The 13,861-nt window shown below is 41.5% G+C and overlaps 1 protein-coding gene across 3 annotated transcripts in view; it reads left to right on the forward strand.

The window, feature by feature from the left end:
* Positions 1-13,861, forward strand: part of CCDC141 (coiled-coil domain containing 141) — a 135,028-nt gene that overhangs the window by 35,133 nt on the left and 86,034 nt on the right. For all 3 annotated transcript variants that reach the window (XM_026696975.2, XM_087917178.1, XM_087917153.1), the window contains exon 5: positions 12,015-12,268. In XM_026696975.2, the coding sequence (XP_026552760.2) occupies positions 12,015-12,268 (254 nt within the window). The remainder of the gene's footprint in view (positions 1-12,014; positions 12,269-13,861) is intronic.

Consider the following 13,861-nt stretch of genomic DNA (forward strand, 5'->3'; position numbering starts at 1 on the left):
TTTTTAAAAATAACACAGATGTCACAATGTGTTTCTTTTCTAACACTATAGATTCGCTCTGGAGAGAGCTAGGTTTAAATTCTGTGCCCGGTCTCCATCTTTCAGCTTAGCCTGCATCATGGACCATTGTGAGAATAACATAAGGGAGAACCACTTATGCTGTCATAAATGTCACTGATTTTTATAGTTCTGTTCAACTATTGACTAAGGGTAACTCCTACTTCAGCTAATCACAGCATAAACATATCCTGGCAACATTTTTTTTTTCCAGTTGGGTCTCCAAGGCCAAAAGTGAGATGGCTTGAATCAGCTCTATCTGTATCAATTATTTTAACTCCACCCAAGGGTAGTATCCCCATATAGGGAATCTGTTGGGTTTGTCACCATTGTTTTTGGAGAGAAGCCAGATGATTGGCCATGACTAGGATCAAAAGATGCAGGGTAGGGATCAGGAACTGGTCAGCACATTGTGTGTGTGTGTGTGTGTGTGTGTGTGTGTGTGTGTGTGTGTGTGTACATATACATATACATCAGCTACATATACATATACATCTACATGCAGGTCTTGGAGTGTTCGGGTCTTTTCCCATGTAAGATTAAGAGTATCTTGGCAATGTTTCAACGAGGTCCCACTCGCCATCTTCAGGTTGGTGCTTTCGGCTTCGTGCTTGTGCAGGCAAAGTGTGATCTGAGCTGCTGTCTCCCGATATATACTGGTGGGGAGGTTGGCTGTGTTGTCATTTCTTGATTGGTTGATGGAGTTGACATTTCTTGAATGGTTGATGGAGTTGACAACTCCACAAGCATGAAGCCGAAAGCACCAGCCTTAAGATGGCAAGTGGGACCTCGGTGAAACGTTGCCAAGATACTCTCAATCGTACATGGGAAAAGACCCAAACATGCCAAGGCCTGCATATCTGTACCTGTGAAAATCTATGAAAACATACACACACACACACACATATGCCAGTTCAAAGATGCATAGAGAACACTTCTATGGTGCAAAATTCCTAAGACTGGACATGATTCAATTTACATATTGCTCTGCCCAGTTTTCAGAACCTCCCATTGATTTCTCCAATGCTTAGCTGGAGACACCCACTTGATATGTCTGGTGATTCAATTGGATTTGGCACCACTGTGCCGTTTGATGCAGGAACTGGTAACAGATTGGCTGAAACACTGGTGGATTTGAATCAATGCACTTGGTACATCCAAAATCTGGAAAATATTTTGGCAGTCCATTAACTCTCTCTTTCTCTGAAGCAATGGTAACAGAAGATCTCATTTTATTTTATATACACTTTCTTCATGAAGCTTCAGGCAGAGTAAGCTTTAAATCGAAAGCCACACGAAACCCAGGCATGCTTAAATATTTTGAACAAATGGCTTTCCTCTTGGCAATGTGGCCCTAAAATTATGGAGTTACTGTAGTTTGTTCAGATAGCCTATCATAAGCATGTTTTTTTTTAAATAGTTGATTGTTTCCATGTTTAATTTTCTTTGTAATGATTTTCTTCCTTAGCATATTTGCTAAGCAATGTGCTTACTCTGTAAAGACCCTCCTATGTAATACATCTGTTCTCTGTGTTTAGAATCTGTTTCTTTATTAGGTGGACTGATATGGTAGGACTAGATGGTTAACCCTTCACTGAAGGAAGAGGTTGGACTTGATAGTGTTCAGATTTTCTGCTATACCATGATTTTAGGATCAGTACATCATAGGTTGAGTGATAACAGGATTTTTAGAAGTGAAGCATAATCAGGTCTTACTATTAGCCTACCTAATGAAATACAGTGATACCTTGGTACTCAACTGCTTTGAAACTCATCAAATTTGGTACTCAGTGCATTTTGAACATTTTGTTCTGGTACTCATCATTTGCACAAGTTAGAACTTATTGGTGTCAGCTGCTTTGTGACTCATCATATTATTCCTTATGGCAAAAATATGTTTGGTACTCATCATTTTTGGTTGTCATTGCACATCCTGGAACCAATTAACGTTGAGTACCGAAGTGCCACTATATCCCTTTTTCTCTGTCCTGCAAAAGTCATTTCTTTGTGGCATATTTAATATAGCAGATTTGACTCTCCGTGCGTAAGTATTGACAAACCTAGTTAATGAACAGAGTACGCATTGGCAGTAGCAGCCCTAACATAAGGAGGATAGGTGACATTCCCAAAAATTCTGATTACCCCTGCATTTCAGACATAATGGTGTTAGTAGGAAGCTGTCAACAGGTGAGTTATTTTTTTCCACAGCAATTTAGAAGTAGTATCTGAATGAGGTTTGGAAGCATCAAATTAAAAAAAGAAAATTTGTGTATACATCTTATAGGCACATTTTCGTTTCTTAATTCTCCATGCTCCTAAACCTGTTTACTTTATAGTTAGGTAAAGGATCAAACTATGACCAAAGAGGAATTTTGAAGAAGACATCTTAAATTTTGGATGCTTCTGTCTTCCTTCAGCAATCCCTATCGCACCCTATTGCTAAGACTCCACAATACTCAGGAGGAGAAATTTCAGTACAGTAGTTCATTGTGCAAGGCCTATTGTGCTAAACTCAAGGCAGACGACACTTAAAATTCCCATCAAAATTTACTTCTTTAAAATATTTTCAGCAGAATAGAGCAGCATCAAAAGATCACAACAGTTTTCCAATCCTTAGTCACTTTCTAAGGAAGTATGAAGCAATTCTGGCTGTCTCTGTCTGGGTGTAATATACTAGAGAACAAATCCACCCTCACCTATTGAAATTCACTGTGTAACTTCAGACTAATCAGTCCAAACTATGTCAAAGACAGATTAACAGTTGGAAGGGACCTTGGAGGTCATCTAATCCAACCCCTTGCCCAAGCAGGAGACCCTACCCCGTTTCTGACAAATGGCAGTCCAATCTCTTCTTGAAAGCTTCCAGTGATGAAGCTCCCACAACTTCCGAAGGGAAGCTGTTCCACTGGTTGATTGTTCTATCAGAAAATTTCTCCTTACTTCAAGATTGATCTCTCCTTGATCAGTTTCCATCTCTTATTCCTTGTCTGGCCTTTGGGTGCCTTGGAAAATAGCTCGACCCCATCCTCTCTGTGGCAGTCCCTCAAATATTGGAACACTGCTATCATGTCTCCCCTGGTCCTTCTCTTCACTAGACTAGACATGCCCAGTTCCTGCAACTGTTCTTCATATGTTTTAGCCTCCAGTCGCCTAATCATTTTGGTTGCTCTTCTCTGGAGATAAAATGTTGAGCGATCCAGAGGTGGTATTCAGCAGGTTCTGACCAGTTCAGTAGTGGAAATTTTGAGCAGTTCGGAGAACTGGCAAATACCACCTCTGACTGGAGATTTTACAGTATCCTTCTCCTGCCACGCCCACCAAGCCATGCCCACCAAGCCATGCCCACCAAGCCACGCCCACAGAACCAGTAGTAAAAAAAAAAGAATCCCACCACTGGAGAGATCTCTTAAACTGCCCTGAATTTCCCACAAAAAGGTGGCATTATATAATAATATAATGGTTATATTTGAAAACAAATCCTATCCACGTGTCAATGTATTATTCATCCAAGAGGAGAGCCTACTTTAATGGGACACTCTTTGAACATACATTTTACAGAGAAAGGCAACGGTCCTCATTATGGGGACCAAACAGGAATGTTAAGAAACAGAAATAAGCAAGGAAGTGTTGACTAGGCTGAAAATGCTAGTCAAATAATTTTGGGGCAGTATGGCTTATAAGACCTAAACTTGTGGTTCCCACTTGAAATCTGGAAATGTTGGCCCATTCCACTCAGAATTGCAGGAAGAATAGTTAAGGAGCTTATTATTTCCTATATCTGCTTAGAAGGATTGAGGGTCTTGCTCAGGGAACTGTGGGATCCAGTTCTTGGATTTGCCACCCAAGGGAATGATGTCTGTGATTGTCACTCGGATCTCCAGCATGGGTTTTCCCTTTGATACATGCTTGCTATTGGCTGCCATAGTAATGGGGAGGGGGGGGGAGCATGGTATTGGGGTTTGGGAAGTGAGCTGGTGTGATGAAGGCCCGTGTGAACCAAAAGGGAGGTTTGCTCCCAAGAATTACTGTGCTGCTGAATGGAGTTGTTTACACCCAGTCAAGACTGACCACCCTAGAACTCCAGATAGACGTGCTCCACATCAGAGGTGGTATTCAGTAGGTTCTGACCAGTTCTGGAGAACCGGTAGTGGAAATTTTGAGTAGTTCGGAGAACTGGTGGTAACTTTCCCTCAGGACTGAGGAGGAAATGCAGATTTTACAGCATCCTTCCCCTGGAGTGGGATGGGAAAGGAGATTTTGCAGTACCCTTCCCCTGCCACGTCCACCAAGCCACACCCACCAAGCCATGTCCACAGAACCAATAGTAAAATGAATCCCACCACTGCTCCACATGACACTATGAGGGAGGTGGATTGGACGTTCAGACTGGGCCCCTGGCGGGGAGGGATTTGGGGAAACTTTCAATATGTAACTTTCGTGCCTTTTGGCTCAGATCTTGCTTTCCTTTCTCCGCTATCATTTCAAACCCAGTAAAGGTACCTCTTCTCTACTTCAGTGGAGTTGGGTTTTTTCTTTCTTTCTTGGGTTTTGAATGGAGGCAGGCCTGTCAGTGATATTCCAAAGTGTTCTTCTTCTTTTTACTAATGTTATTGTGATGTTGATAAGCACGATCAGTTTCCGGTACTCAGCAATTCCGCAATGTACAGTTTTGCCTTCTGAGTGTTGTTGTCCATCTGTGCTGGGAAGTTGCATGAGATGGCTGCTAGGGAGCTGCAGGCAATCCACTGGCATCTCGGAGTGGCAGCCGTCACAAATTCATTTATGTTGCGTCAAGGCGTTTGTGCCTGATATAATGACTTTTATTATGGCCTGCATGTTGTGAGAAAGGATGTGTTTTGTAAAAGCTCTTGGCTGTTACTATTATTGAAATAGCAGAGAGGAATGAAATGAACCAATATTCAAAGGACTTTTAAAACAGCTAGTTTTATTGTATAAATGTAACCAGAAATCAAGTTAATATAATACAGAGACAGCTTACAAAATACATTTGACCAATTTTTGTTTGCTTTCAGTAGGAACACAGACCGCTAAAGTGTAATCTTGAGCACAGTTGAGATTCAAAGCCTAGGGAGTTCCAAAATGTTTTCTTTTCTACGCAGCCCTTTGCTCCATTGACACGGGCATCAAGTGACACTGCGCATCACACTACTCCCTTGTTCTGTTTGAATAAAGCCTGATGAACTAGGTGTCAAGCTATAAATCACAGTTCGAAACAAATGGCTGAATTTACACTATATGCTAGACGCAGTCCAAATAAGGATGGCTATGGCATGATTTTGGAGCTTTAGGACCTAAAAGAAGCCTTTACACAAACGATCCTAAAAGCTTCCCTTGTTGATGATCTCTAAATGACCTGTATACAGGTAGTCCTCGACTTACGACCCCAGTGGAGCCCAAAATTTATGTTGTTAACTGAGACATTTGTTAAGTCAATCTTGCCCAGTTTTATGACCTTCCTTATCCCAGTTGTGAAGTGAATCTGGCTTCCCCATTGACTTTGCTTGTCAGAAGGTCGCAAAATGACCTTGGGACGTCCTTTGGGAAGGTCCCATGACCTCGGGACACAGCAACGGTCATAGATATGAACCAGTCGCCAAGCATCTGAATTTTGATCACGTAACCATGGGGATGCTGCAAAGGTCGTAACCGTGAAACATGGTCATAAGTCACTTTTTTCTGTTCCATTGCAACTTTCAATGGTCACTAAATAAACTGTTGTAAGTTGATGACTAGCTGTATAAGATTGCTGCTAAATACACTGGGAGTATTGACTATATTTGGGCTTTGTTGATAGAAGACTTAAGTAGCATGAGGCGGCCCAGTTTCAAACCTTCCCCCCCCCCCCATGTTGTTGCTCCCTGGACAAGTTTCAGCAGTATTTCTGCTTAAATACCCATTAAGTTACTGCAAGAATAAAATAGGAGGGGGGGAAACCATATAAATTACAGGTTGTTTAACGACTGATTGTTTGAAAGTTAATTCGGCTTTCAAAAGGGTGCTTTAAAGCAAGAACTAACTCAGGCCAGTGGTGGGATTCAAAAAAAAAATTTATTACCGGTTCATGTGGGCATGGCTTGGTGGGTGTGGCTTGGTGGGTGTGGCAGGGGAAGGATACTGTAAAATCTCCATTCCCACCCCAATCCAGGGGAAGGTTACCACTGGTTCTCCGCACTACTCAAAATTTCCACTACCGGTTCTCCAGAACTGGTCAGAACCTGCTGAATACCACCTCTGTCTCAGGCCCTCGTAAAATGTCACACTATTTGTCCCCCTCTCCCATGATCACCTGATTCCAATATGGGAGCTTGGTTACCTGCTCACACTTATGAGTGGTAGCCCCCGCAATCATGTAATCGCCATTTGCAAACTTCTCTGCTGGATTCCTTCTCTGGCAGGGAAGGTTGAAAGCTGCTTCCACCTTCCCATCTCTCGTTCAGTGGGGTGCAAAAATCCGGAAGACCCAAGCTCCATTCCTGCTGTCCACTAGAACAATTCACTTCTGTGCACCAAGGGAAGCTGAACTTCTCCGGTGAGGTGCTCAAATCCCAAAGATTATTACATTAAAAAATAGATTTAAATTGCTGTTGCTTGCCTGATAACAAAACAGCTTTCTTAAAATTCTATCCTTTTTTTTGGGGGGGGTTGAAACTAAACAGATTCTGACTTAAGTGGCTTGTATCATAGGTAATGTTGATCAAAAGTTATTTTGATGGGTGTATTTTGTATTTTGATGGGTTTGGTAGTCTCAATTCAATCTTCATTAGCAGTAACAATAGCCCTTAGACTTAAATACCGCTTCACAGTGTTTTCCAGCCCTCTCTAAGTGGTTTACAGAGTCAGCATATTGCTCCCAACAATTTCATTGGTGTAAAGCAGGGGTCTTCAAACTTGACAGCTTTAAGACTTGTGGACTTCAACTCCCAGAATTCCTCCTCCAGTCATCTTAGCTCAGGAATTCTGGGAGTTAAAGTCCACAAGTCTTAAACTTGCCAAGTTCGAAGACCCTTAGTGTAAAAAGATCGTTGCAATTTAAGCTTGGAAGATTTGCAAGTGATTGACTGCCATTGCAAAAACTGAGGCTCATCCCTAAAAATGATATAAGGACATTGTTTGCTACAAGAAAAATAATCTTGTAGAGTATGGATTCTTTTTTTTTACCCAAAGGGTCAAGAACGGGCGGCTCATAAAATTTTTTCATTGTTTTTGTCTTTTCAAAGAGATAAGAAATCAAAAAGCAGGTAGTCATATATGTGTAATTAAAAGTGTCTTTTTATATTTTACCCAGTGTGGCAGTCAGTTCCAATTTTATCAACAGGTAAAATGAAAAGAACACCTTGGTTTTTTAATGAAGCCCATGTATTAGTAACACCCTCTTGAAGTAACCTTTTTTGCTCTGTTTAATTTATTTATGAGTGCTTGGTTTGATAGTAATTTCATTCTTAACCCCATCGTGCAGGCTTTAAATTAGATGTGCAAATTAAGCCTGACTATTTTGGTTGCACTGAATTCATCGGTCCCATCCTCCCAGCAACTTTTGTAAAAGGCAGCAAAGACGATGGGTAACAATTTGGTTTTGCAACAACCTGATCCCTCAGCTTCCCTTCCCTTCATTTGTCTACCAATTTGCTCTTAGCAGATCTCATTCTTTCCCCACTTTTTCCTAAATATAATCGGTTTATATTCTGTCTTCTAAAACTACAGCCGAGATTGTACAGTGTGGCTGAAATGCAGTTGGATAGTTAGAGACTGAGCGTCAGAGGTGGTATTCAGCAAGTTCTGACCAGTTCTGGAGAGCCGGTAGCAGAAAATTTGAGTAGTTCAGAGAACCAGCAAATACCACCTCTGACTGGAGATTTTATAGTATCCTTCCCCTGCCACACCCACCAAGCCATGCCCACAGAACCGGTAGTAAAAACATTTGAATCCTACCACTGCTGAACTTGTTGTATGAACTCAGGCAATTGGAGATGGGCTTAACAATAGGGATTAGAACAGTTTGAGTACTGAAAGATCTGAGCTTCAACAACTAGATGACCTGTAAATAAAAGCAAACTTTGAATTTCCTATAATTTTACAAAAGAATTAAGACACTCTAAGTCAGCATTTCTCCAATTCTTTGGGGATCACCTTCATTATACCACATTTTTCTTAATGCCCCTTGTCCTATGTATGCGTGAATTATTTTTTTTGAAAAAAAATATTGTATATTATTTCTTTGCAAACAATTTTTGTAAATGTTTTTTTTTAAAAAACCAACAGATTCCATTAAATATTTTAAAATCTTTATTTTGTTAAAACTCCATCTCTTATTCCCACTTTTCTAGAAACAAGCAAAAAGGCCAAAAAAAAATATGTTTCCATTCTTCCTTTCCAATTATCTCAAGCCAAGATAAGAATTTGTCCCCTTGAAACATTTAAGAAAAGAAGAATTTCCCCCAATGTTCAGAGATACTAAGCATTTCAGAAAAACAGAATAACAGAGGGACCTTGGAGGTCTTCTAGTCCAACCCTCCTGCAAGCAGGAGACCTCATACCATTCCAGACAAGTGGCGGTCCAGTCTCCTCTTAAAAGCCTACAGGGATGGAGCCCCTCTACCTTCCACTGGTTTATTGATCCCACTGTTAGGGAATTTCTCCTTAATTCTAGGTTGCTTTTCTCCTTGATTAGTTTCCATCATTTAAAAGGCTATGAGACTGAATTGTGACTTCCAGCCAGTGGTGGGATTCAAATCATTTAACAACCAGTTTGCCCAGAATCAGGTTGGCATCGAGGTGTGACCCATCCCCAACCTTGTGATGACCCGGGGCATGACACAAAGGCAACACAGACAGATAATCAGTAGGAGTCCCTTTATTAGCTCCAACTTTGCCCCCAATGTCTTGGTTACCTTCTGGGCTGGAGAAAACCTCTCCCAGAAACAGCCTTTGGCTGCAGAGAATGAAGTCCAAAACGTGGTCAACAAAAACTGTAACTACCGTATTTCCCCATGTATAAGCCACCCCTTTTTTCCAAAATTTTCAAGCCCAAAAAGTAGGGGGGTGGCATATACAAAGCAGGTACACTTTTTATACGTGAAAAATGCATAAAATAATAAAGTAGGAATAAACTGGTTTTCCAGCAGTATGCTATACTTTTTTGTAAAAATTGTACGTGATGATACGATTACGAGTGCGAGTACGCGATAGAAATGCATACGCTAGGCATCGGCCTGAATGCTTCGCTCCTACTCTCGTTCCGATGCGTGATTGCTAGCGTCGCCGCGCACCGCTTCGGCGTCATGACCGAAGTTGTAGATCTAGACGTCGAATTTTGTTTCTTTGTAAATTTTCTTTCTTCATAACTTGTTTCTCTAATAAAATATTTTTTTCAAAACTTCACAGTCCAAAAATTGGGGGGTGGCTTATACAAAGGGGGTGCTTATACATGGGGAAATACGGTATAAGTCCAATCAAGGTAGGATGAGATAATTAGTCCGGCAGAGCAAGAGAAGGAATTCCAGACATGAAGGAACGGCAGTAATTCAACCCAGTTGCGAGGATGCCAGGAATGCAGATAACCAAAGTCAATACAAGATCAACTTAGTTTGTTCCCAGCAGACACTGAACTCAGTTTGCATCTCTTTTAAACTCTCATTCCCAGGTGTGGCTAATGAAGGGAATCAAGGCCCTTTCCTCCCCTGTAAGCCATGCAACCCACGTTGCTGTCTTCTCTGTTCCTTCCTGCATGATCTAGGATGAAGAGGGAGTGTGCCTGGGTCTTCCTCTGAACTCTCTCTCCCTTATCCTACCTCTCCCCTGCTCTGCCCAGCCGGACTTTGTCCTTCCCCAATTTCCTCCACAGCCAACAGAGCCACACTCCTGCTCCCTGTCAGTAGTTCATCTTCCTCCTTGGATTCAGACTCCTACAGGGGCATGACAGTCCTCCAGTTCTGCCACACATGTGGGACGAGCCTCCCACAATGGTCAACCTGACCTTGGGCAAACTGGTTGTTAAATTACCCTCCCGCTGCTATCAAAGTGGATCCTGGGTGCTGCGCTGCAATGGAGAAACAGGCAATGGAGCGGCCATCACGAGGAAAGGAGGAGGAGCAGGGAGAAGAAAGAGAAAGCTGTCTTCTCCTTCCCTGCCGCTCCATTGCCTGTTTCTCCATTGCAGTGCACTGCAACTCCGCGAATCCACTTTGATAGCGGGCGGGGGGGGGAATTAATTTAACAACTGGTTCACCTGAATTGGTGCAAACTGGCTGAATCCCATCACTGCTTCCAGCTCTTGAGATGTGGAACACTGCTGGTTTAGTGTGATAGGTGTGAACCATCCATTCCACATGTCTGGCATGACTCTGGTTTATTTGGGAATTAGCAACTGACCGAGAACCGGTTTGATTAAAGGCAGGAGGCTAGAGACCAGGAGATTAGCAGGCAAGGTAGAGTCACTTCTGAAATCTTGTCAAGAAAACTGCGGGGACTCTCTTTGTAGTAGCCAGCAGTTAAGACTGACTTGAAGACACTTGCACAGTTGCACATGTACACACGTGCACACACACCCTTTACAGCCTAACATGAGAATAGGATAAAATCATGAGCCTTTTCCTCTCTACAAACTCCAGTTTGCTAGGTGAGCCCTTTACACCCAGACTCCTTGGTGCAATTCAATTCACTAAGCATGCAGAGTTGTAAGTATTGCAAAGGCCACTTAGCAAGGGGAAAACTGAAATAAATCATGGGCTTGCACAGATGATATTATCTAGTTAGGGTAATGAAACATCTGCAAGAAAACAAGAAAACAAGCAAGCACCAAGGATCCCTCATTTCAATCCTGAGCTACAAAAATTCGTCTTTATTGGTAAATCATGTGCTTATTTATTTCTGGGATCCTGGGATCTGATCTTGAGACAGTGTATAGCTCTGCCTTGTTACATTTAGTTTTCTTTGTCATGCATTGCAACATATTTGCTGAAATGCAGGTGGAGGACCAGCTTTATGCAATATAAGTGATTTAAGAACTGCTGTTATCTACATTTTTGCAAAAGTCACCCTGAGTGACATAACATCTTTGTTCAATAATGTATGCAATATTCTTTGACATTTGGTTTAAATTATATTTCAGATCCTAGGCAGCTGTCCTCAGAAATTACAGGTGTCTTTTAGAAGAAATTGGCCTGTGATTTTTCTCATGATGTTTACCTGATGAAGTAGTTTTAATCTTTTGGAAAGTACCTTGCATTTCCTATTTACCATTGAGATTTTTCACTAGCTGCTGTTAAAATCACTATGTCAATATCCCAAGGAACGGTACTTGGCAAGAATGTTTGTGTGGTACCAAACATGTGAACTTCTTGATCCAATTGTGTTGCCACAGGGAGATAAAATATTGGCATTCAGAGTTTGAATTCTGTCCTTACACCAGCTTTTATAAGAATGTGATTTCAGAAATGGTGCTTAGAACTCCCTGCTGTACTGTGGGTTTTTTTTTTAAAAAAAGAGCAAGAATCACAGGGATAATGTGCAATTACATGTTTAAGTACAATTGATATAATATGCAAATGGCACATTTTTTTATTTTGGGCTTTAGGAACTGTCAGTCTGTCAGTCCTGAACATTATATGCCAATATCTGAATTGTTTCTGTTAAAATTAATGTGAATGATAGCAGTGCCCTCTGCTGGATATAGTATGCAAGTCTCTTTGCATTCCATTACTCCAAAGAGTTTCGCCTCTTGGCATTTTCATGCTGTAAGTATGACTGCTAAGAGCCCAAGGGAATTAAATGTGGCACAGGAAAATCATATTCACTTAAGCATGAAACTGAAGTACAGAATTTTACTATTTTTCTCTTATGACACAACAAACTTACATCAATATATGTATATTTTCTCCAGTGTAAATGATGCTGTGTTCACCCACAATTTAATGTTATTTTTAATTCTGTCTTTGCAGAGCTTCTGGAAAAATCATTGAGACTCTTAAACAAAAGCCATGACCTAACTGAATTTATACAGGAATTCAAATCTGATGGGCCGAATATAAATCCAGAATTCATTCAGGGAGCCCACAATAGTTGTTTGAAAATTGACATTCTCCTTGAAGTTCTGCAAGACAGGCGGAGACAGCTGGAGAAATACTTGAAGCTGCAGGGTGAAGGATTGGAACAAGTTTTGCAAATCTGTCAGTGGCATTACCAGGAGAACCAGGTCTGGTCTGGAAAGTTGTTTTGTGTTATATTAATCTTGAATGAACTGTTTCCCCACATTATTATCTGCTAGATTTGTTGGACTACAATTCTCAATATTCCTGGCTAACAAATCATTTGCAAAATTGGCTTAGAAGGGAAAGGGGAAATTTATCACATTGCAGCAGACTGTAAGGAACACTGACAAAGTAGGCACACAAATTTAATTAGTGAGTTCATATTAATAAAATACAAATTGTACAGTCCTTGTTTAATCCTTATTTAATGCAACTGAGAATTGAAATTACAACAAAATAATAACAAGAATTCCAGTACAAAGATTATTTTCACTTTTTAAGTTGATATAGAATGGGACTTCAGTATGTCTGACATAGACAATATCCAATCCACAGTCTTTTTTTTCCAGTTTTCATTATTAGCTTAAATATTTTTTTTTAAAAAACCACATAGGCAAATTAATGGAGGCTATTGTTGATAGTGCCTGTGATTGTACTGCCTGCCAAGTCATCAATTAGCATCATTTTAACATACAGGTAGACCTCACTTAAGGATTTCAGTTGGAACTGTAAAGTGTACCATGTAATCATAAAGTGACAAATTATATCCTATGACAGCATTTTGTTAGTTTCAGCTGCAGTCATTAAGTAAATTAAGTACAATGTCATGTGACTGCGACTAGCAACTCCACACTGGCTTCCCTATGACTTTGCTTACTGAATGACAACTATGGATGTTGCAAATGATCGCAGGACCTTATGAACGTTGCAAATGCATGCCAGTTGTCAAGAACACAAATCGTGGTCAGCTGACCATGGGGATGCTGCAGCGGCCACAACTTTGAGGACCAGTTGTGAGTCTTTGGCCAGCATCGTCCATAGCTGAATGAATGGTCAGTAAGCAAGGATTGTATTGTGTATTGTGCAACTTCAGACTTCGTGGTCATTGTATGTACATAAACTTCAAAAAAATTAGGCAATTAATAAGAGGGACAAGTACCTTGTTTCTCTGAAAATAAGACCTATCATGAAAATAAGCCCTAGCATGGTTTTTACATGTGTGCCTAATAAGCTATACACCCAAAATAAGCCCTACTTAAGAGCCTCCACAGCCGGCCACCCGGCCATTGTATCTGGTTGCCTGCAGTGCCATGACCACAAGGCAGGGTGGTGGTGGAGCTGTCCCACACGCCCTGCACTGGCTTACCTTAGGGCCCCTGCCTCCAGGCCATCCACACCCTGATACCTGCCTCGCGGCAGCAGCATCAATACCTATGAACAGCAGGAGCCTACGTGGTTGCCAGTCTACTTCTTCTGCTTGGCTGAGCAGTGTGCTGGTGCCACGGTCACGAGGCAAGGCAGGTGTCAGGGTGTGGGTGGTCTAGCTATGGGGGCCCTGAGGTAAGCTGGTGCAGGGTGGGTGGGGCAGCTCCATCCCCCCCTGCCTTGCAGCAGGGGCTCTGGTATGCCGCTTGACCTCCTGCCCTGCCACGAGCAAGAAGAAAAAGTGGGCCTCCCGTACATGGGGGGAAAATAAGACACCTCCCCAAAATAAGCCCTAGTGCTTATTTTGGGATCCAAAAGAAAATAAGACCAGA

This window comes from Pseudonaja textilis, chromosome 1, assembly GCF_049901715.1.
Source record: "Pseudonaja textilis isolate UNSWEBS1 chromosome 1, rPseTex1.2, whole genome shotgun sequence".
NCBI lineage: Eukaryota > Metazoa > Chordata > Lepidosauria > Squamata > Elapidae > Pseudonaja > Pseudonaja textilis.